This window comes from Pituophis catenifer, unplaced genomic scaffold (assembly GCF_029215685.1).
Source record: "Pituophis catenifer annectens isolate HBS135680 unplaced genomic scaffold, rPitCat1.0.hap2 SCAF_8, whole genome shotgun sequence".
In the NCBI taxonomy this organism is placed as follows: domain Eukaryota; kingdom Metazoa; phylum Chordata; class Lepidosauria; order Squamata; family Colubridae; genus Pituophis; species Pituophis catenifer.
In genome coordinates, this window is record NW_027256888.1 from 39,345,213 (window position 1) to 39,371,105 (window position 25,893).

At 36.1% G+C, this 25,893-nt stretch overlaps 1 protein-coding gene across 31 annotated transcripts in view; it reads right to left on the reverse strand.

Moving 5' to 3' along the window:
• SORBS2 (sorbin and SH3 domain containing 2) overlaps positions 1-25,893 on the reverse strand; it is a 194,177-nt gene that overhangs the window by 40,289 nt on the left and 127,995 nt on the right. For 26 of the 31 annotated variants that reach the window (XM_070948613.1, XM_070948603.1, XM_070948604.1 and 23 more), the window contains 6 exons: positions 21,924-21,990; positions 20,801-20,845; positions 18,726-18,897; positions 16,739-16,853; positions 5,157-5,240; positions 2,953-3,009 (listed from right to left, as the gene is read on the reverse strand). In XM_070948613.1, the coding sequence (XP_070804714.1) occupies positions 2,953-3,009; positions 5,157-5,240; positions 16,739-16,853; positions 18,726-18,897; positions 20,801-20,845; positions 21,924-21,990 (540 nt within the window). The remainder of the gene's footprint in view (positions 1-2,952; positions 3,010-5,156; positions 5,241-16,738; positions 16,854-18,725; positions 18,898-20,800; positions 20,846-21,923; positions 21,991-25,893) is intronic. The other 5 variants (XM_070948614.1, XM_070948615.1, XM_070948605.1 and 2 more) reach the window with 1 other exon arrangement.

Here is a 25,893-nt window from a genome sequence, read left to right on the forward strand (position 1 = left end):
TCTTTTTAGAAAAGCAAAAGCCTTGTGGGAAAAATATATAAAAACATTGCTTTAAATTGCATTACAACCCCTAACCAGTGTTACATTGCATTTATGCAGAAAAATACTAGAATTTTACTTTGAGAGTTGCTGAACTGTATCCTGTTCTTGTTCTCTGGAGCTAACAATAATCCTCCAGGCTGCCTCCCATCCCATCATGTGTTACCTGCTGTTACTAACTGGAGGAGCCAAGAATTAAATTTCTTAATACAAAACTTACACTCTAGAACTGAGTTACAGGTCTTTCCTAGTTAAAAGAACCCATGTTGATATTTGAAAACAAACCCTTAACCTAATTATAATTTAATTTCTCATCAAATGTTATTTCTTCTTGGGGTGGTTTAAGTCATTTTATTGAGGCAAAGGTGATTTTAGTATGATATTACCTATAGAGGTAGTGTAGACTGACAAATGTTACTTCTTTGCTTGGGTTAGGAGAATGTCCACTATTGCATTTAAGGCAGGCAAGTTTAAGGATATTAAAAAGGAAAGCTTAGGAGCTTGCAGTGTAACCTCTGCCAGCTGAAGTGGCAGTATCCTTTGCCTAACTTTACTCAGCATTACTCTGCAAATTGTATCTGTAGAAGAAATACACAGATTGTCCTCAACCTATGACCATTTGTTTAGTGATCATTCAAACTTCTGACAGCTCTGAAAAAAGTGACTTGTAACCGGTCCTCACACATATGACCATCACAGCATTCCCAAATTCACATAATCACAATTCGGGTGTTTGGCAACCAGATTTATTTATTAAATTTCTATGCTGCCCATTTCACTAATACAACAACCCTTGGCAGCTTATAACAGTTGCAGCATCCTGGGCTTACAACAAGGAAAGTCAATGGGGGAAACTAGATTCATTTAATGACTGCATGATTTGCTTCACAACCATGGTGATTTGCTTCACATTTGCAGCAAAAAACATTTTAAAATTGGGTGCACTCAGATGATGACTTCCTTAGCATCACTTAGCAACAAAAATTCTGGTCCCAATCGTGATTGTAAGCTGAGGAACACCTGTATGAAAATGTAATTCTGTATTCAAATTGTAGTATTCAGGTAAACATTGGCCAGACTGGGATTTCAGAAATATATAATATATATAATAAACCTTTTATAAGGCAGAATCAACTATTAAAGAATTTGGACACAAACCTTTAAGAAGACTGAACTCATGAATCTCAACTTAGTACTTTTATTAAAAAGACTATTATGCATATTAGTAGACCTGTTAATATAGACAATCTTCATTGTTTGAAGACTGCAGTTTACATAAAGACTCCATAGGATAAAAGCTTGTATTAAATGGGATAGAAATGGAAAGTCATCATTTTCCCCTATTGCCCTATTGTACTAACACCAGCGTCTTGGAAATCTTCATGACAATCTCTTGCTTGAGGGACACTCAGTAGAAAGGATTGGCTTTAGGCAGAGAGAGTCGGCATCCTCAGGTTGCAAATTTTGATGGACAGGAAATAGCAGCAAGATATATTCTGAAAGTTGCTCTTAATTCTCTCGACTACTCAATAAAGATACACATTATGCTCTGTTAATTAATTACAGACATGCAGTTGGAGAGCCTAAAGAACATAGTTTACAAGGAAGTAACATTGAAAAAAGGCCAATATGGTTTAAGAGCTTCTCATTATCTAAATATACGTAATTCTACAGGTATATCTATTATTTTCACTTCTTGGTAAGCAAAAGGAAACTGTGTAACACTATTATAGAAAACTGATTTGGTTTCTGCTGCTTTAAGAAAGTTGAGTTTTTAAGGAGAATATGTTCAACTGATGCCAGAAAGATCAACATTCATAATAATCAAAGCACCTAAACTTTAAAAAAAAACCAAGAAGATTTGAGAAATGCTATCTTCTTTGTTCAGATGTTCAGAATCTAAATACCGGTACGTTTTTATTTTTTGTAGATGCAATGTTTTTGAACTATTTATTGAGGGTTTTTTTTATTTCAATGACTATTCAGGATAATTCTTGGAGGCTTAGGTCAAAAATAACAATATAAAAAAACTGAAACAAGATTGCCAGGGAGAAGAATGGGGAGTAACCCACAATAAATAATTAACAATAAACAAGAAATAAAAGTTTGCACAATCCATTGTAAATTTATTTTACTATTACTTTAAAATTCTTAACTCTTGTCTGGTTATATGAATTTTGGATCTAAACATTATTAAGCATTTTTTGAATTAGTAATTTACTCTCCTAATTTCCAACAGATTACTGTATATAGTTTATACACTTCAATTTCAACACCTGAAATGTACAGTGATTAATGAGTTCACTTAACATGATACCTTAAATTCATGTCTTTCTAATGTTCTAGTGCAGTATTTTGTTCAAATAGCAAAAGTCAGAATAATAACTATCATTCATCATTTTCCTCCCATTTCCTAGTGCAGCAGCAATATTTATTGTTAAATGGTTACTGGAATGAGATTTTTTTGATCCCAAATTGTCTTGTTCAGCAAGGCAATTGACATATTCTTTCTGTTAAAAAATGTTGCCTTGTGATTAGCTGGATTGAGCTTGAAGTTTGGTTTGGTGCCTGGGAAAAGATAAATTTGGTTTCATCCTTGTTTGTATTGATTATTGTGAACTATCTATGACTATTATATGAGATGATAATGTACTTTTTGTAAATAAATAAAATAAGGAAAGCATTGCTAGGATATTTTCATTGAAAGATATTTCATATTTATGGGATTGTAGCTGGACATTTGTGTGTGTTAATACACTAGAAAAAAGAAAGAAGTTATAATTGTATCACTGGAATGAGTTTTGTAGGATAATATGCAGGTGAACAGAATGTCCTGTAATTAAATAAGAGAAAATTCAATATTTATGTTGTCCCCAAATTTTAACCATCCATTGAAGAAACATGCTGATTTACCTCTTTGGAAAGACCTGGAGGATTGTCTTGAACATAATCCAAAAGCTTTTTAGGAGGCTGCATCATATAGGTAGAATTGCGAGATGAAATGGAGAAGAATCAATGGCAGCAAGGAATGAAACATGTGGAGAAGGTGACATAGTTAGAAACTGAGTGTTGACAGATTACAAGAGTGGTAAAAATGCAACAAAATGAGAGGATCAGTCTGGGGTAAAGAATATGTGATAGTAGCTAATCGTTTTAATAAACTTTCCACTGTTGTTAGTAAAGCTGAAGTTAAAAAGCTAAAAGAAAACATAACTCTCCCAAATTCAGTAGCATTAAATTGGGAAAGATGGAAGAATGATGGGATGAAAAAAGAGAGAATATAATACACTTGGTCCTGTTTGAGGGTCTGCTGTGTTTTCAGTGAAGCTAAGTGCTTTCTGTAAAATTATGGATACAATCCAAGCTTTGCTATTCTGATTGTCTTCTTCACTGGGTTAGACTTGAACAGATGTTGGCTCTGGAATGAAAGCGCTCATGATGGATTGTATTCAAGATCACAGAACGAACTGTAATAAACAGCTCTCTTTAAGATCAAAAAAAGTACTAGTATATTTAGGTTAGGCTGCTAGAAAATAAAGTTCCTTCAATATAGCAAATTGTTACACAGAGAGATTTAGGGTCCAAAATACACTGAGATCCAGAAGCCAAAGTAAATGGACAGAAGCTATTTATACGAAGGGGGCAGGGATAGATTTGTAATTGTAATAAGTGAGGAGAAAGAAAAGTGCAAGGCAGAACATTGCTTTGATTTCCAGTAGAGGCTGAATTTACCATAATGTCTAAGTTGGTCTTCCCAGGTTGCACTGAGATGGTTGTTGCAGAGCAGGGGTGTCAAACTCGTGTCCTCACGCATCGTCACGTCACGTATCGTGACTTTTTCCCCCTTCACTAAACCGGGCATGGGTGTGGCCAGCACATGACGCATCTGGCCCGCAGGCCACGAATTTAACACCACTGCTACAGAGGAAGCAGCAGCTTTTGGGAAATAAGGTCTTTGGTGGACAATTAACAACGACATTGTCGAAAGTCATTAATGCCTCTTCAATTGTCTGTCATTTGTGAAAAACAGGCATTTATTTCTTTTGGTAGGGTTCCCAAATGAGCTTTCATAATTTTTAGTGTTGTTCTGATTGAATTTTTTTTTCTTTAAAATCAAGAAAGCTAAATTTTTGTGAGATTCTTGTATTATTCACATAGTTTGGTGACAGATGAAAAACATTGAAGGATGATGGAGGGCTTCTCTTGTGTTATGATTATGAATCACAAGAAGAAATTCCACAACTTTCCGAATCCGAGATAGCCTGGCTATTGTAAATATTATTTTGGAAATTACTGGAAAAAAGCTGGTCTTATAGCTTCCTCTAGAGAACTGAGGAGCACCTAAGTTCAGTTTGGGACAAATTCTGATATGCAGAACTGTCTTAGCCTTCTAGCAGCTGTGCTGTTTCACAGTTTTGTCCTCAAACCTGGGCAGCTTATGATTAACATCCATCAAAAACTTACACATTTGTGGTGTAATAGTTTCCTGCACACTTCATAACAGCAATGCCATCCCAGAAGCAGAAGGCAATTGTATTCCAAATGATTGTGGAGGCTGCAAAATCTGCAGGTGGTATATTCTATTTATATTTAGAAAAATAGCCAAAGCAGACAGCTGATGCTTGATAATACAGAAAAAAAGTTTCTTTTCAATTAGGGAATACCAGTATTTATTCTCTTTCAATGTTTTTGATCCATATAACTTTGTGCTTTATAGTAATAATTATTCTGTTAAATCTAAATTAAATGAAGCTAATAATACAAGTTGCATTTGTCTAATTTTTTGTGAAAAAGCTTGAACACTTACTGAATCCAAATAATTATTATCAGTTTCTTGTCAATTTAAAAAACTCTGTCAGCAAACATGTGAAAAGAGATTTATTAGGAATCCACTTTATTGATTATTCTTAAGCATTCCTATAGGTTTCTCTCCACCTCACCAATGAAATTTATATATGATAACTGCATATATAAATATATAAACATATACTTCAAATACAATTGTAGTAATTATTCCATTTTGAATAGATGCATTTTCAGGATCTAGGCATTTTTTTTACTAGAAATGTGTGAATTGGTCCAAATCCCTAAAACTGATATATTCTTGCCTCACTTACCGGACGTCCAAACTCCAGTTCTGAAAAGAATTTATACCAGGGTTCATTTTCTAAATCTATGTCATCTGGATTTATGCGATCAGTCTGGAACAGTTGTGAAGGAAAAAGGGAAGGAAAAGGCACACACTGATGAAAGTGTCAGGATGTCATTAAACATACATAATAGGAAGGAAAGAAAGTGAAAAAAAAAAAAACCAAAGGAATGGAGAAGGGAGGGTTCATGGTGAAAAGAGATTTGATCTGAGAGTTGTCACACACTGACTGAATTCCTCTTTTTGGTCTGTCCTCCAAATAGTTATGGTGCATATACACAATATAAAAAATGCAATGTGTGTGTGTTTATGTGTATGTGTATGTATGTATGTATGGTTTTGGTGTATTTGGGTCTTTTCCTATGTAAGATTGATAGTATCTTGGCAACGTTTCGATGAGGTCCCACTCGTCATCTTCAGGCTGGTGTCTTCGGCTTCGTGCTTGTGCGAGGAAAGTGTGATCGGAGCTGCCGTCTCTCTATAAATACTGATGGGGAGGTGTGGGTGCTGGCTTTGTTGCTGTGAGCAGGTTGGTTGCCTGTGTTGTTACATCTTGATTGGTTGATGAAGTTGATGTTTGCAGATTAGTCAGCTGTTTCGTAACATCCTGTGTGGGTGAGGTCCTTGATGTGTACCTATTAGTCTTTTGTGTTTTAATGACCTGGGTAATGGCTGTGTTAGCATCCTGAGTTCTAGTGTTGTGATATCCTGAGTTATTTGATGTAATGTCCTGAGCAGATGGCTATGATGCCACATCCCGGGCTTTGGTTTGGCTCCGAGTTTGAGGTCTTGCCATGTGTTCATGGCGTGTGTCAGTTTGCTTTGTGTGGGTATCGGAGGGGGGTGCAGCAGCTGGTGATGCCGCCGTGGTCTGGCTTCTGGATGGTGGTTGTATTTCGTCTATACCTCTACCCGTGAAAATCTACAAAAACACACACACACACACACACACACACACACACATATTATATATACCTGTTATATGTGTGTGTGTGTGTGTGTGTGTGTGTGTGTGTATGTAGTATTATATAATTCTTGTAACTTTTATGAACTTTTTTTGTTTTGAAGTATATCTTATACAAATATTAAAATATTCTAATTTTTTTTTTAAAAAAAGTAGTTCCTTTTTTAGTATCTGTTTAGACAAGCGTTAGACAACCAGTGATAATTAGATGGAATTGATTTGGAACAATACTTGAACCACCAAGGAAAGTGTGTTAATTCTACATTTTAAAGCCAAGCATATAGCTGTAGTATGACATTAGCTCAAACATCTCTAAAGCTTCAGCCAAAATTTTAAAAAAATAAAATTCCACACAATATTGATGGTCCTCCATGTAGTAACATATTCTGTGTACTTGTAAAAAGCAGGAAGGAAAGAGAAGAGCCATATATAGCATCCAGCATAATTACATGATACTCAGTCATTCCATTAAAGCTTACCACCAATGTAAAAACTGAAAATAAACCTAGATATCCATGAGGAGTCCCCTTATAAAAGTATATCAGAACTAATTTACTATCCAACACACCAGAGATTGGAATGGGTATAATGAATAATATTTCAAACCTCACTCAGACTGATTCCCTTCATGGAGAAAGTATGTAATGCTAAATAATATCTATGTACCATAATAACTTTTACTGCCAATTAAATATCATCTCTCCTACTCTCTGATTGGCCTCTAAGGACCAGATGGATTACATCTCAGAGTTCTGAAGGAACTGGCAGACATGATCTCGGAAACACTGAACCATATCTTTCAAAGAACCTGGAGCACTGGGAAACTATCAGAGGACTGGAAAAGAGCCAACATAGTTTTCATCTTTAAAAAAAATGGATCCATAAAACTACAGACCAATCAGCCTGACATCAATGCCTGGGAAGAGCCTGGAAAAGATAATCAAGATCTGTGAATAGCAAGCAAAGTTATAACCAGAAGCCAACATGAGTTTGTCAAAAAGAGATCATGTCATTCTTTGACAAAGGGACTAAATTAGTGAAGTAGTGAAATTTTGTGGCCATAATATATGTAAATTTCAATAAGGCATTTGACAAAATAGATCACAACCTATTTCTTGGTAAGTTACCAAAATGTGGGATAGACAGCAACACCACCAGATGGATTTGTAACTGTCTGACAAATCACACTCAATATGTAGTCCTACATCTAAATGGAGGGAAGTAAGCAGTGGGGCAGTCCAAGGTTCTGTCTTAAGCCTAGTACTCTTCAACATCTTCAAAAACAATTCAGATGAGGGGACAGAAGAGGAACTGTAGACAGCACCAAGCTGGCAGGAATAGTCAATGCCCCAGAAGATAGGCTCAAGATTCAAAAGGCTCTTGACAGACTTGAACACTGGACTCTATCTAACAAAATGAAATTCAATGGTGAGAAATGCTGTTTTTCTTAAGCAAGAAAAAACAAATGCACAGGTATAGAATAGATGGAACTTGGCTCAACAGCAGTAACTGTGAGAGAGATCTAGGAGTCCTAGTGGACGATCATTAATATATGAGCCAACAGTGTGCTGCAGCCACCAAAAAAGATAATGCAATCCTAGGCTGCATTAATAGAGGGATAGAATCAGGATCACGGAAAGTGTTAGTACCACTTTGTAATGCCTTTATAAGACCATACTTGGAATATTGCATCCAGTTTTCGTTGCCACAATATAAAAAAGATGTTGAGACTCTAGAAAGAGTGCAGAGAAGAACAACAAAGATGATTAGGGGGCTGGAGACTAAAACATATAAAGAATGGATGCAGTAATTCTGTATGTCTAGTATATTAAAAATAAAGACTAGTGTGACATGCTATCAGTCTTCCAATATTTGATGGGCTGCTACAAAGAAGAGGGGGTCAACCTATTTTCCAAAGCAGCAGAAGGCAAGACGAGAAGCAATGGATGGAAACTAATCAAGGAAAGAAGCAACCTAGAACTAAGGAGAAATTTCCTGACAATAAGAACAATTAATCAGTGGAACGACTTGCCTTCAGAAATTGTGAGTGCTCCATCACTGGCGGTTTTTAAGAAGAGACTAGACAGCCACTTGTTTGACATGGTATAGGGCCTCCTTTCTGAGTGTAGGGTTGAACTGGGAGGATCTCCAGTGTCCCTTCCAACTCTATTTTTCGATTTTGTTATTCTTTCTATGATCAAGTGTATCCATCCCATCAAGCCCAAAGAAAATAAGAATGATATAGGATCTCCTGCCATGGGCAGGAGATTGGACTAGAAGTTCTCCAAGCTCTCTGCCAACTAATTATTCTATGTTTTATGTTTTAATGCTGATAATTAAAACATGGCAGTGAAGAAACAGTGGCAGTTGAAAAACAGTTTCTGTAAAGTCAGTTCCTTCAGCCAGGCTTTATGTGTGTTATTTAAAATTGTGGGCTATACAGTATCTATGTTTTTAGAGCAACTTTCAATATATAAACTAAAATGCTGGCAGAGTAGGCATGCTGCAGGTCCCATCAGTCTGACTACTCTGGTGGGCGGGATCCAGCCTAAGGATCTTCTCTGCCATTGCACCTGGTCTGTGGAACATCTTGCCTCCCAATGTGAAGTCAGCCCCAACCCTCCTGGCCTTCTGGAAGAGCCTAAAGAGCCTGGAGCTAACTGGCAGAGCCTAGTTAGCTTGGGGCTCCAATGGGGGAGCATCACAGTGGAGGTAGCTGATTGACTAACAACAGATCCCACTTCCCTCCCATCCTGCTCCCACCCTCCCCATCATTAACTGAGCAGTAGTGTTTTGAATTTTGTGTCAACTTATTTATGTTTTTAATTTATACATTTTTATTTTTTATGATTGTAAGCTGTCCTCTGGAGTTACCCTGAGATAAGATGGACGGCCTATACATTTTATAAACAATAATTAAATAAAAATCCAGCATTTGGCATGTATTATGGTTTTTTTTCCTTCCAATAGGCAGCAGAGGGCAGCACGAAACAGGTATTCTGTGTTCTTAGCTTAGTTCTTAGGTTGAGAGCTACATGCAGAAATAAGTTTACAATTCTGAGGTTGAACTTTACTTTTCAAGACATAAAATTTACACTGAAAGTTCTGACAACATGATTCACATTAGAAGCAGCACAAATACTAAATACTTAGCATCGTCCATCGAATATTTTATGCATAGGCAAAAGTACAGGGATAGCTGATGTTTCAGTTTGTCACAACTGCTGACTTTATGCCCTGACTTTATAATTGTTTTCTTTTTTTTTTTTCTTGGCTCGTAATACATTTTCCTGAATACTGATGGGAATGCCAACTGCTGGCACAATCCCTGCAGGTGTTAGAAGTGTTTGTTCTTCCTGAATGCTAGAATTTCCTGTCTCGTTCGAGAAGGAGGAGGAGGAGGAAGAGGAAGAGGAGAAGGAGAAGGAGAAGGAAAAGGAGAAGGAGGAGAAGGAGAATTGTTCTAAACAGATTTTCTTCTGTTTGAAAGACAATGCCATGGAAACGCAGAATCAGAATAATATAAACAATGCAAGATCCATGCATTGGCTCTGCTCTTCCGTTACTAGTGTATAAATACAACAGAAGAAAAACTGTGGCAGGTATAATGAATGGAAGACAAAAACAGCAGCAACCTAGTTAAACCAAACCAGAAGGTATGCCCGGTGCCACTATGAAAACTCTTAATATTCTCAATCCCTGAAAAGTTAGTGGATGTCGTCAAAAATTTCTAACTTTTCTTTTCTTTTTATTTGCCTGTTATTTTTATTCTTCCCATTGTTTCTTTAGTGGTCATCACCAGAAGCATGAACAGCATCCTGCACATTTAAAGAAGAGAGCACCAAATACCTTTGTTTGTGGGAGAGACACTGCCTGCTAATGATCACAAATGCAAAGCAAGACTGGGAACGGCTGTAAATAGAGGAGTGTGCATTAGAACACTGGGTAAGCAGCCAGTATCTGGTGGGGCAATGTCTCATTGACTTGAGCAGATATATATATTTTAGAGTAAATACTTGCTGATTAATAGCTTCTGAAAGTTCCCAAGTTGGGAATGGTGACATCTTCCTCTATTTATTGTTAATGGATGTCCTTTAGAAATAGACAATGGAAAGCCTAAATATCTACTATAACTGACAGGAGAGACTACCAAGCACCAGATCTGAACTGAACAGGCTGGAGGCCTTGAGTTGTAAAACTAATAAGATGTAGGTTGAAAGACAGATAAGCTCCTACTTTTGAATACTCTATCAACAATATCCAAATATCTTATGAATGAAGTATTTTGATCTTAGGGGGGAAAGTGGACTATCAGGTAGCAGGAAAATTTCTGCATCAATACAGAAAAAAAGGAAAATAATCCAAATATAATAACAATAAAACCACCAGATAAAGCTCAGTCAGACTGTTTTTGTTATAAATATTCATAACCACTAAATATGTTGGTTCTACTAAATTCATACCAAATAAAACTAATTTTCATGTTGGTCTAAATTCTTGGATTTACAATCCACCTAGAGCAGTGTTTCTCAACTGGCTGGGGGATACTGGGAGTTGAAGTCCACCCATCTTCAAGCTACCAAGGTTGAGAAACACTGACCTAGAGGGCATACGTTATTCTAAAAATAAACTATTTTAGTTTGGGAAAAGCAACTCTATGAAGTTTTTTGTAGGGGTATGCCTAAAAAAAACCCCTATACATATATTTTCCAGAAATAAGGATGGTAACAAATTGTGGATTAGTATATTCAGAATTGTTAAAGATCCATTCTTCTGGCATAACTAATCTATATGCATCAAATGCTGTTGTTCTCACAAACTATCCCAAATTGAGGCAGGCATTCTCTTCAGATTTACAAGAAAATAATTAATCATATAATATCTGTATTATCAATGTTCACATTTAAGCAACAGAAACTAACAATAGGTAGTCCTTGACTTACAATCATTCGTTTAGTGACTGTTACAATAGTACTGAAAAAAAGTGACTTATGACTGTTTTTCACAGTTATGACCCCCATAATCACATGATAAATATTCAGTCACTTGGTAACTGGCATATGTTTATGGACAGTAGCACTACCCTGGGGTCATGTAATCCCCATTTGTAACCTTCCCAGATGGCTTCTGACAAGCAAGGTCAATGGGAGAAGCTGGATTCACTTAATAACTGTGTGATTCATTTAACAACTGCACTGATTCGCTTAACTGTGGCAAAAAAGATCATAAAATGGGGCAAAATTCACTTAACTTTCTTGCTTAGCAGCAGAAATTTTGAGCTTAATTATGCTTGTATATAGAGGACTACTTATATGATGTACATGTAGCTTTATGTACAGCTATATGTACATCATATAACTGTACATATTCTTATATGCAACCATAATAAAGACAGAAACAGTGGACAAAGACTAAGAAGAGAGATTTTATCCAGATCAGTTATCAAAATTTTTTATTCCCTTCATTAAGACAACACTATCTGTAAGTAGTGTGTATATGAGTGTGGTTGTGTATGTGCATGTGTGAAAGAATTAGCAGGCCAGTAAGATGCAGATGATGATGAAATGCTAGGAGAATTTGAAATGATGAAAAAATTCAAGAAGAATATCACTGGAGCAAATCAAATGAGAAATCAAGGGAGATAATACTAGCTTCTTCTGATATTCGTAATTTAGCTATATTATATGCCTCTAGTTAACTACATATGCCTATAGTTCTTGTTCTGTTTCAAATAAAAATATTTTTAATGGCAAAGTGCATGATTAACAGATTGAGGCTACCAATTGCATTTTTATCCCAAATATTGGCTGTGGAGTATGGAACAGTTTTACTTTGCTACATTAACAGAATAGTAAAAGAACAGAACTGAGCTATTTAAAATGAAGCTAACAATAACAGTGAGAAAGTGATCATTACAGAAAAAAAAAACAGCTGTACATTTTTCCAGTAATTTTTCAGCTCATGCTGTGTCACAACTAACATGCCAAGAAAGCCACAACCGATTATACCCTCTATAGCTTTTTATGCAAATGAAGTTAACATTAGTTATACAAATGAGACTAAAAAATTATTCTTATTAACATATTTAAATACTGTCAAAAAGAAAACATTTCATGAAAGAACATAAATACTGTATAAAATCATAATTCATTAAAACATATATACATTCTTTTCACAACAGGAAAATGCTTGGATTAAATAATACTTGGCAACTGTACTCCCAAGCTTAATTTGAGTAAAACTGAAAAAAAAATCCCTGGATCAAGGTTAAATTACTTCGAGGATATACATATATTACCTCTAATTTAGAAAAGCGATGGGAGAATATTTTGGCTGGAAGGATAGCCAGAGGGAAAATGGCTATATATCTGGCTAGCATGTTTTGTTATTCTTCTGATTAAGTTCATAACCTCTTGATGCTTTTCATGAAAAATGAATAAGCGTGTGTGCAATTCCCCATATAATTTTGAGTCAGATTGCCAGGATTGATACTAGCAAGATAAGTACTAAGTATAATAATAACTTCCAATAGGACATAAGGTTATATCTCACTTTTCTTGCTGGAAGTGATATTTACCGAATCTAAATAACCATAAAATGTTTCTTAAAATGAATGAAATTCCAACTGATTATCTGATTCTGTTTATTCACCATCTGGGAACTATTTGCAATTGAAAACATTTTAAAAGTTTCTCTCATATTACACAAATTCTACCACAGAAATGCCAACAATAACCCTCCTTCCTACTCCCATAAAACATTTTGTAAATACCGTATAATCCTGGCTGGGCAACAAACCCCCAAATTTCTAAGACCAGGAAATCTGTACATCATTAAAATAGTTGTTTAGTTCAGTTTGTTTGGATTTTACCACTGAAACAAAGCCCAGATTCGAAAAATTAATAGATGCACAAGCAGAGGTCACTTAAATGTAAATTGATGCAAATGTTTGTGAATTTAAATCCAAGAAAAGTTGTATTACCTATGCCAAAATCTCATCTCATCCAACATTTTATTAGTTGGCTTTGAAGATGAAGTTTGGTTTCTCAAATGTTCACGAGAATTAACCCAGAGAAAGTTAATGCTGAGATGACCTTAAGTAATTTTATTGAATGAATACATCTTATTCAATATTGAAAAGTAGAAAATGTAATTGCAATTGCATGGAATTGTTAATTGTATGAAATATGGTATGATACTCTCACTTAGTCATGATCTTTTGCCACCATTAGTTTAAATATCACAAGAGGAGTGAAAGTGCTTAATATTCTCTAAACATTACATAAAATGAACTACGTAATAGAGAATTTATGCAATAAATCATGATATAGAATAGTGATGGTCAACAGTAACCCTTGCTCTTTATAAGCCTCACTTACACAAACTGAGACATTCCTCTAACTATTTACCAAGTGAGTCTCCATTTTTTAGGTAGTCTATTACTGAGCATGCTGGTGTTGAGCCAAGGTTTTTTAGCACCCTATGCCAGCATATCTCCCTCATGGGCAATCCAGAATACACAGGAGACTTTGGCAGATTGCTGAGTTTCAGTGGTTCAGCAGGTCTGCTATAAGGTTATGTTCTATGTCCATTGTGTTGTGACTGGCAAAGGCTGGAGGCCTCTCTTTGTATACCTATTTCTTTCTTTCTTATGTGTATGTGTGTGTGTGTGTGTGTGTGTGTGTGTGTGTGTATGTTCAGAGCTGGGAATCCTGATCTCATGTAGCATGTGTTACAGAAAGTTGGAGTAGAGTAGAGTAGAGTAGGATAGGATAGGATAGGATAGGATAGGATAGGATAGGATAGGATAGGATAGGATAGGATAGGATAGGATAGGTTTCTTTATTGGCCAAGTGTGATTGGCACACAAGGAATTTGTCTCCGATGCATAAGCTTTCAGTGTACATACAAACAACAACGTAATATAAGATACCAATAGGAGAAGGTAATACAAAAGATAAGAAGGATAATAGTAATACAGCCATACTACATAGGTAAATATCAGACATAAGACAGTACTGTGATAATTAGGTGTTCCGCAGAGTGGTGGCACGAGGGAATATTCCCATTCTTGCACAAAACTTGTGATTTGCTAAACTTAAAGAAGTACTGGATTCAGAGTCTCAATCTTCAATAAGTGATTTGCATCTGTGCATAGCTGCGTATTTCCCACTATCCCTGAAAATATTCCAGGTGACTTCAGATAAAGGGAAAGAGAACACTTGATTCTTCCAGCTCCAGGGGCCACACACTCAGGACACTGATAGGCAGATCATTTTCCTGCTGTTATATGATATGGAGATGGAAGGATGGTCTAGAATTCTTTAATCATTGCTCACAATACTAGTGTTTGGGTGGGTAGCAACACTGGTCTGTCCTGTTTCTGAGGGCTTTATCTACCGATGTACTTTCCTTCAATGGAAGGACTGAAAGAAGAGTCCCTAGTACATAACTCAAAATTTCTCTGGATTCCATTGCATATTTTCCCAAGTGAAGAATTCAAAAAACTGGGAGACATATTTTCCTTAATACCCACACATTTCCCTATGATTAAGTCTTGATTCATTACTTTGGCCATACTGTATTTGTTATGTACTCTGGTCTGTTACAATTAGCCAATGATGATGAGGAGGTTCATTGGGTAGTATCAATATAGAGTTCTTGTTGTTCTCTGAACTTGGTTGTTTTCTTGCAGATGTTTCATCACCAGGGTAGGTAGCATCATCAGATCAAGAGAGATTCAGTTTGCTAGCTATTTACTGTATATATAGTAGCTTAGTGGAGATATTCCTTAATGGTCCTTTCATTAGGATATTATTTTTTTCCTTGATTGCTTAGCTAGTACTGTTTTCCAGTATACCACTCTACCGTTCACTGATAATCTATCTTGGGGAAAAATGTCTGCGAGAAAACGAACAAAATAGAGAACACCAAGAATCCAAAATTCCAACTCTGAGCTACATATATCTTTTTCTATTAACAATACATATCTCAAGTATAATTTCATCATGAAATGTGCTGAGTTATGGCACAAATGAAAAATTCTCCACTTTTACATAACCCACATTATAGATACAGTATATCTTAAGAAAAGAAAGGTTGCCAATATATAAACTATAGTCTTTCCAACATCCTCCATTTGTGTTAGTAATTGTCAGCTAGCATCTGAAGAATATGAAGTTAGGGAAGGCTATTCTAATTTATGGAAAATGTAATATGACAAAATACAACTTCAAATATTACTATCACAATATATCATCATCATCATCATCATCATCATCATCATCATCATCATCCATTTCAACATTTAGCATATAAACCAACCAAGACAAAGCTAAGGTTTCTGTAATATTTACCATGTTTAAAGGTAAGCAATTCCAAAATGCTACATATTTAACCTTACAATTAAAATATTTAAGAACAATTATTGCTTCCATATTAAGCAGCATAAACCATACTGATTGAGTTAGAATTGGTTTGTTTAGATCAAGATGTGGCAATCACAATGCAAACAGCCTGCATGTATATTCCTATAAACATACAGTAGTTACTCCATGAATTAAATACTTGTGAGCAGACATAGCGAAACAGACTCTTTGGGTTACTGGAATGGTTAGCAATAAGTATTAAGATGTAAGATTGCAGCCTCATTAAACATGCTTCTCATTAATTTAATTCCTATTTTTCAAAAATCCTAATGAAGAATTTTAGTTTAGTTTATCTGTTAATTTGCACTGTGCTATTATATGTAAAATATCAGTAATAAGAAAACCACATTTGTGAATTTTGGAACAAAGAAAGATTTTATTCACATGTGTAACAACTCTCATGTTACTTCTATGTGTGCTGATGAAATTACAAGGGTAGTGAAAAAAATCTACTCATTTTTCTAAACCCACTAATTGGGTTTAGAAGCTTGTAAATATTATAATCTAATGCAACAAAATGAATGTGTATATTTATTTTCACTGAATCCCCAATCCCCAAAGTAAAAATACTGTATCAACCCAAGGAAAATAATTTCGCCTCTTTGTTCTATATTAAACTGTCAGTTAAACATAATCTCTAAGAAAGAAACCCAGTATTAGGAATTTATTATTGGGATGGGATGGTGGTAATTTATTACTTATTACTGGTGATCCCGGAGTCAAGACCAGATGGCCACCATCTTCCTGGCACCTTCTTCAATGTCTCTGCTATTATGGATAGTAGAAGACATCTGTGAAAACTAATTGACAACTTGGCAGAAGAAGAAAAAAAAAAAAGGGGCTCAAAAGCAAGTTGTTTGGATAAGTCTTAAGGAAATTTACTTGCCCTGGGTATGAGAAAATATCTTAAAGGCAAACTAATCTATCAGTTGCATGGAAGTGCAAGAGATCAAGGCAAGCCATAGTCAACCATGAGGCAAAGCAGATACATTGCAGACTCATAGTTTTCAATCTCTTGGAAGAAGTCTCTTGAACAAAACACTTGTCTTGACAGTCTTAAAAGCATCTTATTATACTGAACAAAAGCATGCCGGATTTAAAGAATAAATGTTTTACAGAATTATTTATTATACATAAAAATGGATAAACTTTACTCACTGGTCTTTCATGTTCAAGGATTGAAGACTTTCCTGGTTCATATTCAAAAATGCTTCTTGGTTCTGAACGGAATTTGCGGGTATCTACTTTTCTATCGGGAGGCTCCCACTCATTTCTAAAAATAAAAATAAATTGACAACTGATCTAACATCCAATGCGTGCATCACAGAGTTTTCTAAGAACAAATTAATGGATTTTTAACAAAAATAAAACTGGAACAAAAATTTCCATCACAATAGAGATTCTCCTGATTTTGAATGGAATTTCTAAGATTACCACACAGAAAATTACATTCCATATCAATATAAGTAATAATTAAAATTAAATATATAGTTACTGTTTTTACTAAATAAATACTGAAAGCTGGAGAGGTAAGATTTGTCTATCTGGGTTTGAGTCTTTCTTTGTCTATGATAATAAAGGAGTGAGATGGAGTGGTGATGAATAAAGTTTTCTGGTAGCTAGGGGTTCTGCACATGTGGTAGTAGGCAATGACCATCTGTTTCTAAAATTGGGCAGTAAGGACAAGCTGAGGGTTTATCACCCTCATGCTGCTTGTCATAAACCCTTGCTGGGCTCCTAAATTAGCCCTGATACCTCTCCAATTTATAGAATAAGGGGGTTTCAAATTCTTTATATTATGTTTGGCTCTGAGTAGAGTTCAGGAGTTCCTGGCCTTCCTGACCTTCATGGCAATCATGAGGATGTCCTGACTGATCTGTGTCTCAATGAACATAGATAGTCACCCATTACAACTATCCTTCTTTTACACAAGTTGTATCGTGATTGAATTGCATCATGAATGGAAGACATAGTTGATTTTTTTTTTTTTTTTTTTGCTGCAATCAGATCATTTCCCGATCATGCAGATGGAAAGGCCCATTAAATTTGTATGGTCTGGTGTCTTCTGGATCCAAATGGATTCCAGCAGGTGATGGAGATTGCCATAGCCTTCTTAGACAACTCATTTGAATCCTTGGTTTAGCTCTGGAATATAAAGATGACAGGGATGCTAGGCCAATTATTCCCAAGTAGCTTCCCATTGTAAATCTTGAGTTGCTCTGGGAAATGAAGTAGCAGAATAAATATCTAGAGTACTAGTAGTCAAAGGTTAGAAGTGAATATCTTTATGATGACATAATGATGCCGGTTCTTTCTTTGTCATGCTCTTTGCTTTGGCACACAATGCCCCAACAACCTTGATTATGAAGAACTGCTCCCTTCTTTAAGGATTGGCCAAACCTCCCTATAGGCTATTATGAGGATTTGGGGGGATTGGTGTGATAATAGTATTTGTAATATTGGTGAATGATATGAGAGCCATCACATATATACATAATACTGAACTGAGGGCTCTCCTTTGGTTACCAACAGGCTTCTGAGAACAATTCCAATACTGGTATTGACCTTAAAAATTCTCCATGACTTAGCTACTGGATATGTATAGGATCACCTATTTTAAATAGACTCCATCTTCCAGTTTGCTAATCTTGGGTAGGGATGCTGAAGGTTCTTCCCCCATGTAAGATCCAGAAAATGTTATTTTTTATCAGTGGAATAAGATGCCAATCTGAAATCCTGATGGCTCACTACTACCAAATTTTAGAAAAGTCTTTAAAACAGAACTGTTCAGAAGAGCATTCATTTAAGACATATAATCAATGTACCCATACATTTTGTAATAACGATTAATAATAGAGCTATGTGGTTTTAAATAAGATTATTTCTGTTTTACACTATTTCTATATTACTATTATATTTATTGTTGTTAATTATAAAGCACCATGATTGCATTGGAAATTGGCAATATATAAAAAAGTCAGTCGTCAGTCAGTCAGTCAGACAGACAACCAACCAACCAACCAACCAACCGCTTTCATGAAAAGTCATGCTGGATCCCTGAATGCAAAACAAAACACTGACATAATGGCTCTCACACTAGTATTAAATCTGCCACTTCTGGATTAATTGCTAATACATAGCTTACTTTTCTGGGGCAGATCTTTGCCAAGGACGAACAGGTGGTACTGGAGGTGGTGGAGGTGAAGAGACTTTAAAGGCTTCAGTGCCATTGTCAGAAGTACTTTTTGTCAGTGGCCTGTATGTCTGAGTCTTTGCAATAGGATGTGCTTGAGCAGAAAATGATGGACTGAAGTTACCTAGTCAAAGATAAAGCAAAATCACAAAGGATCTAAATATTAGTATTAGACAGATATAGACACATGCACACACACACACAAACACACACAGCAGTGTGGTGTAGGGTTAAGGAATGGGTAGACCAGGATGTAGTTCTCCCTTAGGCATGGAAGCTGAGTGGGAGAATTTGGGTCAATCACTCTCTTTCTCAGCTTTAGACTGAATACATGAAAGACATCTGCCTAGCAACTCTTACAGGACCACTGTTTTATATTATGGTCCATAACCTTCAATGAAGATGCCTTTATCCTGAAGTGGATTGATTCAACCTAATAAACACATACACACATGCACACATTATCCATTCAAACATGGATTGAGTAAAAGGAGCCTTCCTACTGTCCCCTGAAATTCCATGGCTGAATAAAAGGAAGTATCTTGTATTATTCAACACTAGTTTTGGATAGAAGCTAGTGGCCTTAATTCAGATTTCTTCTGCCATTTTGGTATAAAATGTGACTCTCCCGGATAATGTTGATTGTTCATTTAATAGGAAAATAAAGTTGCCTATATTTTTTCATCCTTTGAAATAAGTGATTTATAACTTATAGTGCTCTCTCTTGAGCATCACAGACCATGAAGACCAAGAGTATTAATACAGGCATACTCTGTTGCTGGGGGTCATAAAATTGCCCTTCTGTATCATCCTGAAACTCTATGATTCGACCGGGAAGATCGAGCCATTTGTCCAGTATTTTTCCACATAGAGATCTCTCTTATTGAATCAGGATTAGTGTAGGACTTGTAGAGCAAGTCTTATATTATAGGTGAGCAAGAACATATGCTGTTGTGTCTATAACTTTTTCCCCTTTCTGTAGTTTAAAGATAGTTTGTTAAGAACAAAGAACAGGAAAAACCAAATGCACTGATGAAAAATGAAACTTGTTGGAGCTACGAGATCAAATGAAATAATTAATGAAGGTCTCTAAGCTTAGATTGGCTCTGGACCATTGCTCAAAACTCAAAAGGACACAAACTGATGTACATTTATGTATTTGCTTGTAAAGCCATGCCTTATTAATATTGTTAAAAGATAAAGCCTTTCTTGTTAGTAATAATTATTAATTTAAAATATTATTCAGGAATATTACATTGGATGAAAATCTCTTTTTTGTGCAAACAAATACAACATGCAGCATAAAGTTAAAGCTGAAACGACATTTAAAATATAGGCTATGCCCTGTGGTAAAATGCATTTTGCATCCTTCTGAATCTAGGAATAACATTCACATTTCAAGTAGGCTTCCTGTTATTCATAGGAAACTTAAAATATTGTCACAATTTTTCTAATGTATTCTTACCATATTGTTCATGCCAGTGAAATGAATGGATCTATTTATGATAGATTCAATTTTTTTTTTAGGATACAGATTTTGTTTTGGAATCTGATGAAAATTAGAGCTTTCAATGCTCATGCTCTTCTTCAAAGTGGGGCAGAATCAAATGCCTTTCTGGGTTGTGAACATCCTTTATGTTGTGCATAGAAACAAAGCAGTACCTTACAATGCTGCTACCTTGAATGCAAGATATTATGGAAAAGTTGTTGGAGGTAACATGCTTTCAGACTCTGCTGTAATGAATTATCTTACAATGTTACTGTGCATTCAAGTGTTCTCCACTCTAACATAAAAGTTGTCCACCCAATACAAATAAAAATTAATAATACATATTAGATTATTTATGAAAAGAACCATTAATTGTTGATATATGGAAAATAATGAAACAAAAATCAAATATAGAGATTAAATAGATAAAACCAGTTATGGAGGCAAAATAAAGTGTGCTCCAGTGGGGTTAGAAATTGTTAGAAGTTGCTGGCACTAAAAAGAAAAGACCCATGTGAAAGGAAGGAATAATTCCTACCAGTATTATATGCATATGAAGTATTATACATGTCAGTGTCATCATCTACAAAAAGAAAGACAAATGTTATAGCAGTGAAATATCTGTCCATTTATCCATAGCAAGGCAGTTTTAAACTCTCTCCCTTGATAAATGTTTACTATTTGTGGTGTTATTATCCAGTTTATTCGTGTGTTATAACACTAGACTTGTACTCAGTCAGAATTCAAATTAAGATGCCACAAATAAACTCTAACAAATATGCAGAAAGAAGCTTTAATTTCTTTCCATTATTGAAGCAGCTAAAGTGATTTATTGCCTTGGTAAACAATAGCAATGGGAATCACGCCTTGCTAATTCCAATGAATGCAAATGAAAATTTGCTTTGTTGGGTCTCTTCAGTACACTCATATTAAGCCCTTCACTCTCTTCTTGAAAAGACCCCTAAGTAGGGGGTTTTCTTTAACTGGAAAAAATAGAGAACTGTGTTTAAGAGACTTACTGGATTAAAGATGCAGTACATAGACATTAAATATCATGGTGCCTGGGTCTCTAAGAGAGTCTCAAATAATTTCTATTGTCCGATTCAGGCAGCGAAGGAGTTACTAAGAGTTCCCATCTCCTTATTGTGCAGAAGGAGAAGACCTAGTTGAAGGTATGAGAACTCCCTGTTATGGGATAGCCTGTTCCTAAGGCAAGAATAGTCCTAACTCTGTGGTTTCCCAGAAACTGTCTCTTCCAGAGGCCTTTGAGAATTGTTTATTGTTCATTGGTGCCTATATTGATCCAGTCTATAGAACAATTAGTTCTACACTCTTTTCAATGTCGTAAGACATCCAGAGTTGTGCAGGAGCAGGCAGCCATGAAAATGAAAATTATAATAATACTAATAAAAATAAAGGATCAAACACAAATAAAAATGGGAAATGTTATTTATGGTTGTAGTTATTATTACAATTAATTATTGGGTATAGCATTTCTTTTTTACGTTTTTATTAGCTATAATAATCAGCCTAACATTCCTCTGGATTGAGTTGGGATGACTCACAACAATAAATAAACAATAAAAAGAAGCATCTATAAAAAATTCTAATCTGTTAGCAAGGCTACAAAAAAGGAAGAAAAAAGTAGAAATTGTACATACCGGGTTTATGAACCATATGGATTTGCTTAAACATTGTCTTATACCAATCCTTTGGCCTGTCAACAGTCTAAAAAGAAATTAAATTTTAAACAATTAGCAGATAATCAGTACAAAAGCCAGACTGCTAACAAAGTAGGAAACCATTTATTTATTTAATTATTACACAGATTTATATCGCCGCCCAACTCACACATACTGTAGGTGATTCATGGCATCTTACCAAATTTAAAAACCCACCATATAATAAACACCCATAAAATATCTCACCCACCATGTCAGCAACTACACAGTCAAATCAACCACTTTATTGGCTTCATCTTCATTTGTGGTCCTCAGGCTCACTGACAAAATCACATTTTTGGGGCTTTTAGGAAAAGCAACACAGTAGCAATCAACTATACCTTGGGGGAAATGATGTTCCATAAAGAGTGGGACACCACTGAGAAGTCCCTTTTTTTGGTCCCACCAGACACATATCCCTAACTGATGGAATGTATAACATGCCCGGCCTTCCTATCCTGGGGCCAGGTGGAGGTTTTAGAGGAGAGATGGTCCTTCAAATAGCCTGGTCCCAAGTCATGTAGGGCTTTAAAGACATGCTGAATTGTAGCCAGAAGCAGATTGGCAGCCAGTGCAGCTGCCGCAGAAGAGGTGACACATGTGCAAGTCTAGGATTGTGCAAAAGTATTTGAGCTTCATTCTGAATTAACTGAAGCTTCCAAATACTCTTCAAGGGCAGCCCCATTCAGAGCATATTACAGTAGTCCAGACATGAGCTAAGTGGGCGATTAATTAAAAACATAAGCAAAGTGGTTCATTTAGAATCTTAATGAGTCCCCCTAAATAGTTGGCATGTTTTGCTTAGTTTAGTTTTAGTTTAGAGTTAAAATGATGCAATATACTGATTATACACAAAATAAAAATATGGTGGGAAAAAAATTGTGGTCAGATAAAATAAATAAGGTGTCAGTATCTATCATCAGATTCCATAAATCTGAAGACCATTACTCTCATTAGGAGTTAATCTTATTCACTAATGCATGGAACTGAATTACATTCAACTAGATTCAAATTGTTAGGCATATTTCTTGTAATAAAAGACTAGATGCTACTGTTATATTATCAGAGAGTAGTAACATAAAGAAAAAGAACAAGTACCATTTGAGAGTCTAGCACAATATATATGTGACATTGAATGCTGATGATTAATCTGAAATGGTACCGTTAACAGAAGCATTTTATTCTCACTAGAGTTTTTCTTCTTTGCCTACATTTTTCTGATAAAAGTCTATAATCAAGTAATCTTTTGTCAAAGTAGGAGCCTAATTTTCGTTTGGCCAAAAACCCATTAAAAAAAAACTTAGAAAAGCTAGCTATAATATTTCAACATTACTTACTTCAAAAAAATCCAGATAGACCAAGTTTACTTATTCACAAATAAATTATAGATTTATTTGTCATCCAGATTATCGGATGGCTGACAATGAAGCCAATTGACTGAATTATATGATTAAAACACATACAGGTAGTCTTCGACATACAACAATTGATCCCAGAATTTATGTTGCTAAGTGAAAAATTTGTTAAGTGAGATTTGCCCCATTTTATGACTTTTCTTGCCACATTTGTTAAGTGAATCACTGCCGTTGTTAAATTAGTAACACAGTTGTTAAGTGAATCTGCCTTCCCCATTGACTTTGCTTGTCAGGAGGTTGCAAAAGGGGATCATGTGACCCCAGGGTACTGCAACCGTCATAAATATGAACCAATTGTCAAGCATCCGAATGTAAATTACATGGCGATTCTGCAATGGTCATAAATGTGAAAAACGGTCACAAGTCACTTTTTTTAGTGATGTTGTTTGGACACTAAATAAATTGTTGTAACTATAACTGTTGTAAGTCTACCTGTACATCACCAACAAAGCAGACAATGTGGACAAAATCCTTTTCTCAAGAAAAATCTAGTTCAAGCAAGTATCTTTTATTCTTTTTCGGAATTAGGCAGACCCAACATTTGCATTACAAAAAAACTATCCATTAAAACTGGATAGTTTATAGAATGTATTAAAATTCTAGTAATCAAATGTTGAAATTTTATATAAGACAAGAAGCTAAGTTATATATAGATTTAACTTTATTTTATTCTATTGATTGCAATATAGATAAAAATGGTTTTTAGTCCAAGATGTACAGAAACAGGGAAGTGGTAGGGAACATAAATCCAGAGACAGTGCCAGCAATACTGCTTTTTAAACTTATACAGTAGTAAGAAAAACATATTATTGCTGTGGATGGTCTCCACAGTTTGAGCAACACCTAATTTTCTCCTAAACAGAGCGCATAACGTGCAACAATACACAAGGGTTTTTCGTATTTTCTATATGGACATTAGTGTCATGGCCACGTCGGAGCCTGGGTCCAAGGAGGAGGACAAGACGGACCCAGGGCCAACAGAGGAGGATGGTGTAGCCTCACTGGCCCAGAAGAACGACCGAGAAACAGGACGAGCAATCCTGGGTCCCTTGGGCCTTGGAAAAGTTGCCAGTGATGGAGAGAGGGCACAGAACAACCGAGCGAGGGGGAAGGAGAGAGAACGAGTAGGCAGTGGAGCAGAGGAGCTACGGAGAACAATTTTGTATTTATATCCATCTCATGTATTCATAATTATGTCTATACATTAGATCTGTTATCTAATACTTGCTTGACGAAATAAATAAAATAAATAAATGCCCCCCCTCCTCGAGCACGGAGAATGGAGAGGAGATGGGATCAGCACAGGGCGAACAGATGACTTGGGAGGAGGGCGCCCCACCCATGACAAGGCTAACCTGGGGAATAAGATTTAAAGAAACACCATGGGGAGGGGTGCTTGTAGGAACAAGCGTTGCCTTTTTCTAGCTTCACTTGCAGTTACCGATATCTTGCCACTTTGCCTAGCTTTGTTTTGCCTGGGTTTGATTTGCCTTGCTTTGCTTAGCCTGGTTGTGGGCAAGTAGTCAGTGACACAGCTCTGCTTTGGGTTGTGCTGCAGTCCCAGTGACTCTTTGTGCTACGAAGACTCCCTGGAACCAAGTTTCCTGAACTCTGTCTGCTCTCAGAACTGGCTGCTCCTCTGGACTCACAGCAGCCAGGAACTAGTGGAGGTGCATGTGTGCGCTTGGAGCGTTGCTCTTGGACTTACAATGAACTGTGGGAACTTTGGGGGGAAAGTTGGACCAATAAAAGGGAGTTAAGCCTTCACTCTGGCTGTTTTGCTTTTGTGCCCAGCCCAGGGTCATCACAATTATTTTCCACAGAGGTGATTAAATTGCGAGCCAGTTCTTTAAAATTATGGATATAAAAGTAATCCAAAGGATTGGCCCAGGGGTGAAATGCTCCTGGTTTGGACTGGATGGCCCGATCTGGTTGCGATGGAGGTGGGTGGTTCGGAGAACCGGTAGCAAAAATCCCTGACCCCCCTATGCCCCGCTGAGCCGCGCAATCATTAGAGGCTTTTTAAAAATTATTTTTAAAACCATTTTTTCTACAACCTCTTCGGCCGAAAAAATGCTTTTAAAAGTAAAAAAAAAAAGCCTCTGATGATTGCACGGCTCAGCTGGGATCATAAGAGACTTGTAGAAAAAATGCTTTTAAAAGCCTCTGACGATCCCAGCTGAGTTGTCTGATCGGCAGAGGCTTTTAAAAGCATTTTTTTACAACCTCTATGGCCAAAGAGGTTGTAGAAAAAATGGTTTTAAAAGTAAAAAAAAAAAAAAAAAAAAGTTGGCCACGCCCACCCAGTCACATTACCCCACCAAGCCACGCTCACAGAACCGGTAGTAACAAATTTTACATTTCACCACTGGATTGGTCCATCATCCAGCTCCTTTCTACTGTGCTTCCTCAGTGGGGAAATTCCCAGGCAGGATTTTGGAAGTGGGAAAGCCTATCATAATGCTAGAGAAAGACATTCCTCTATATTCCCAGAA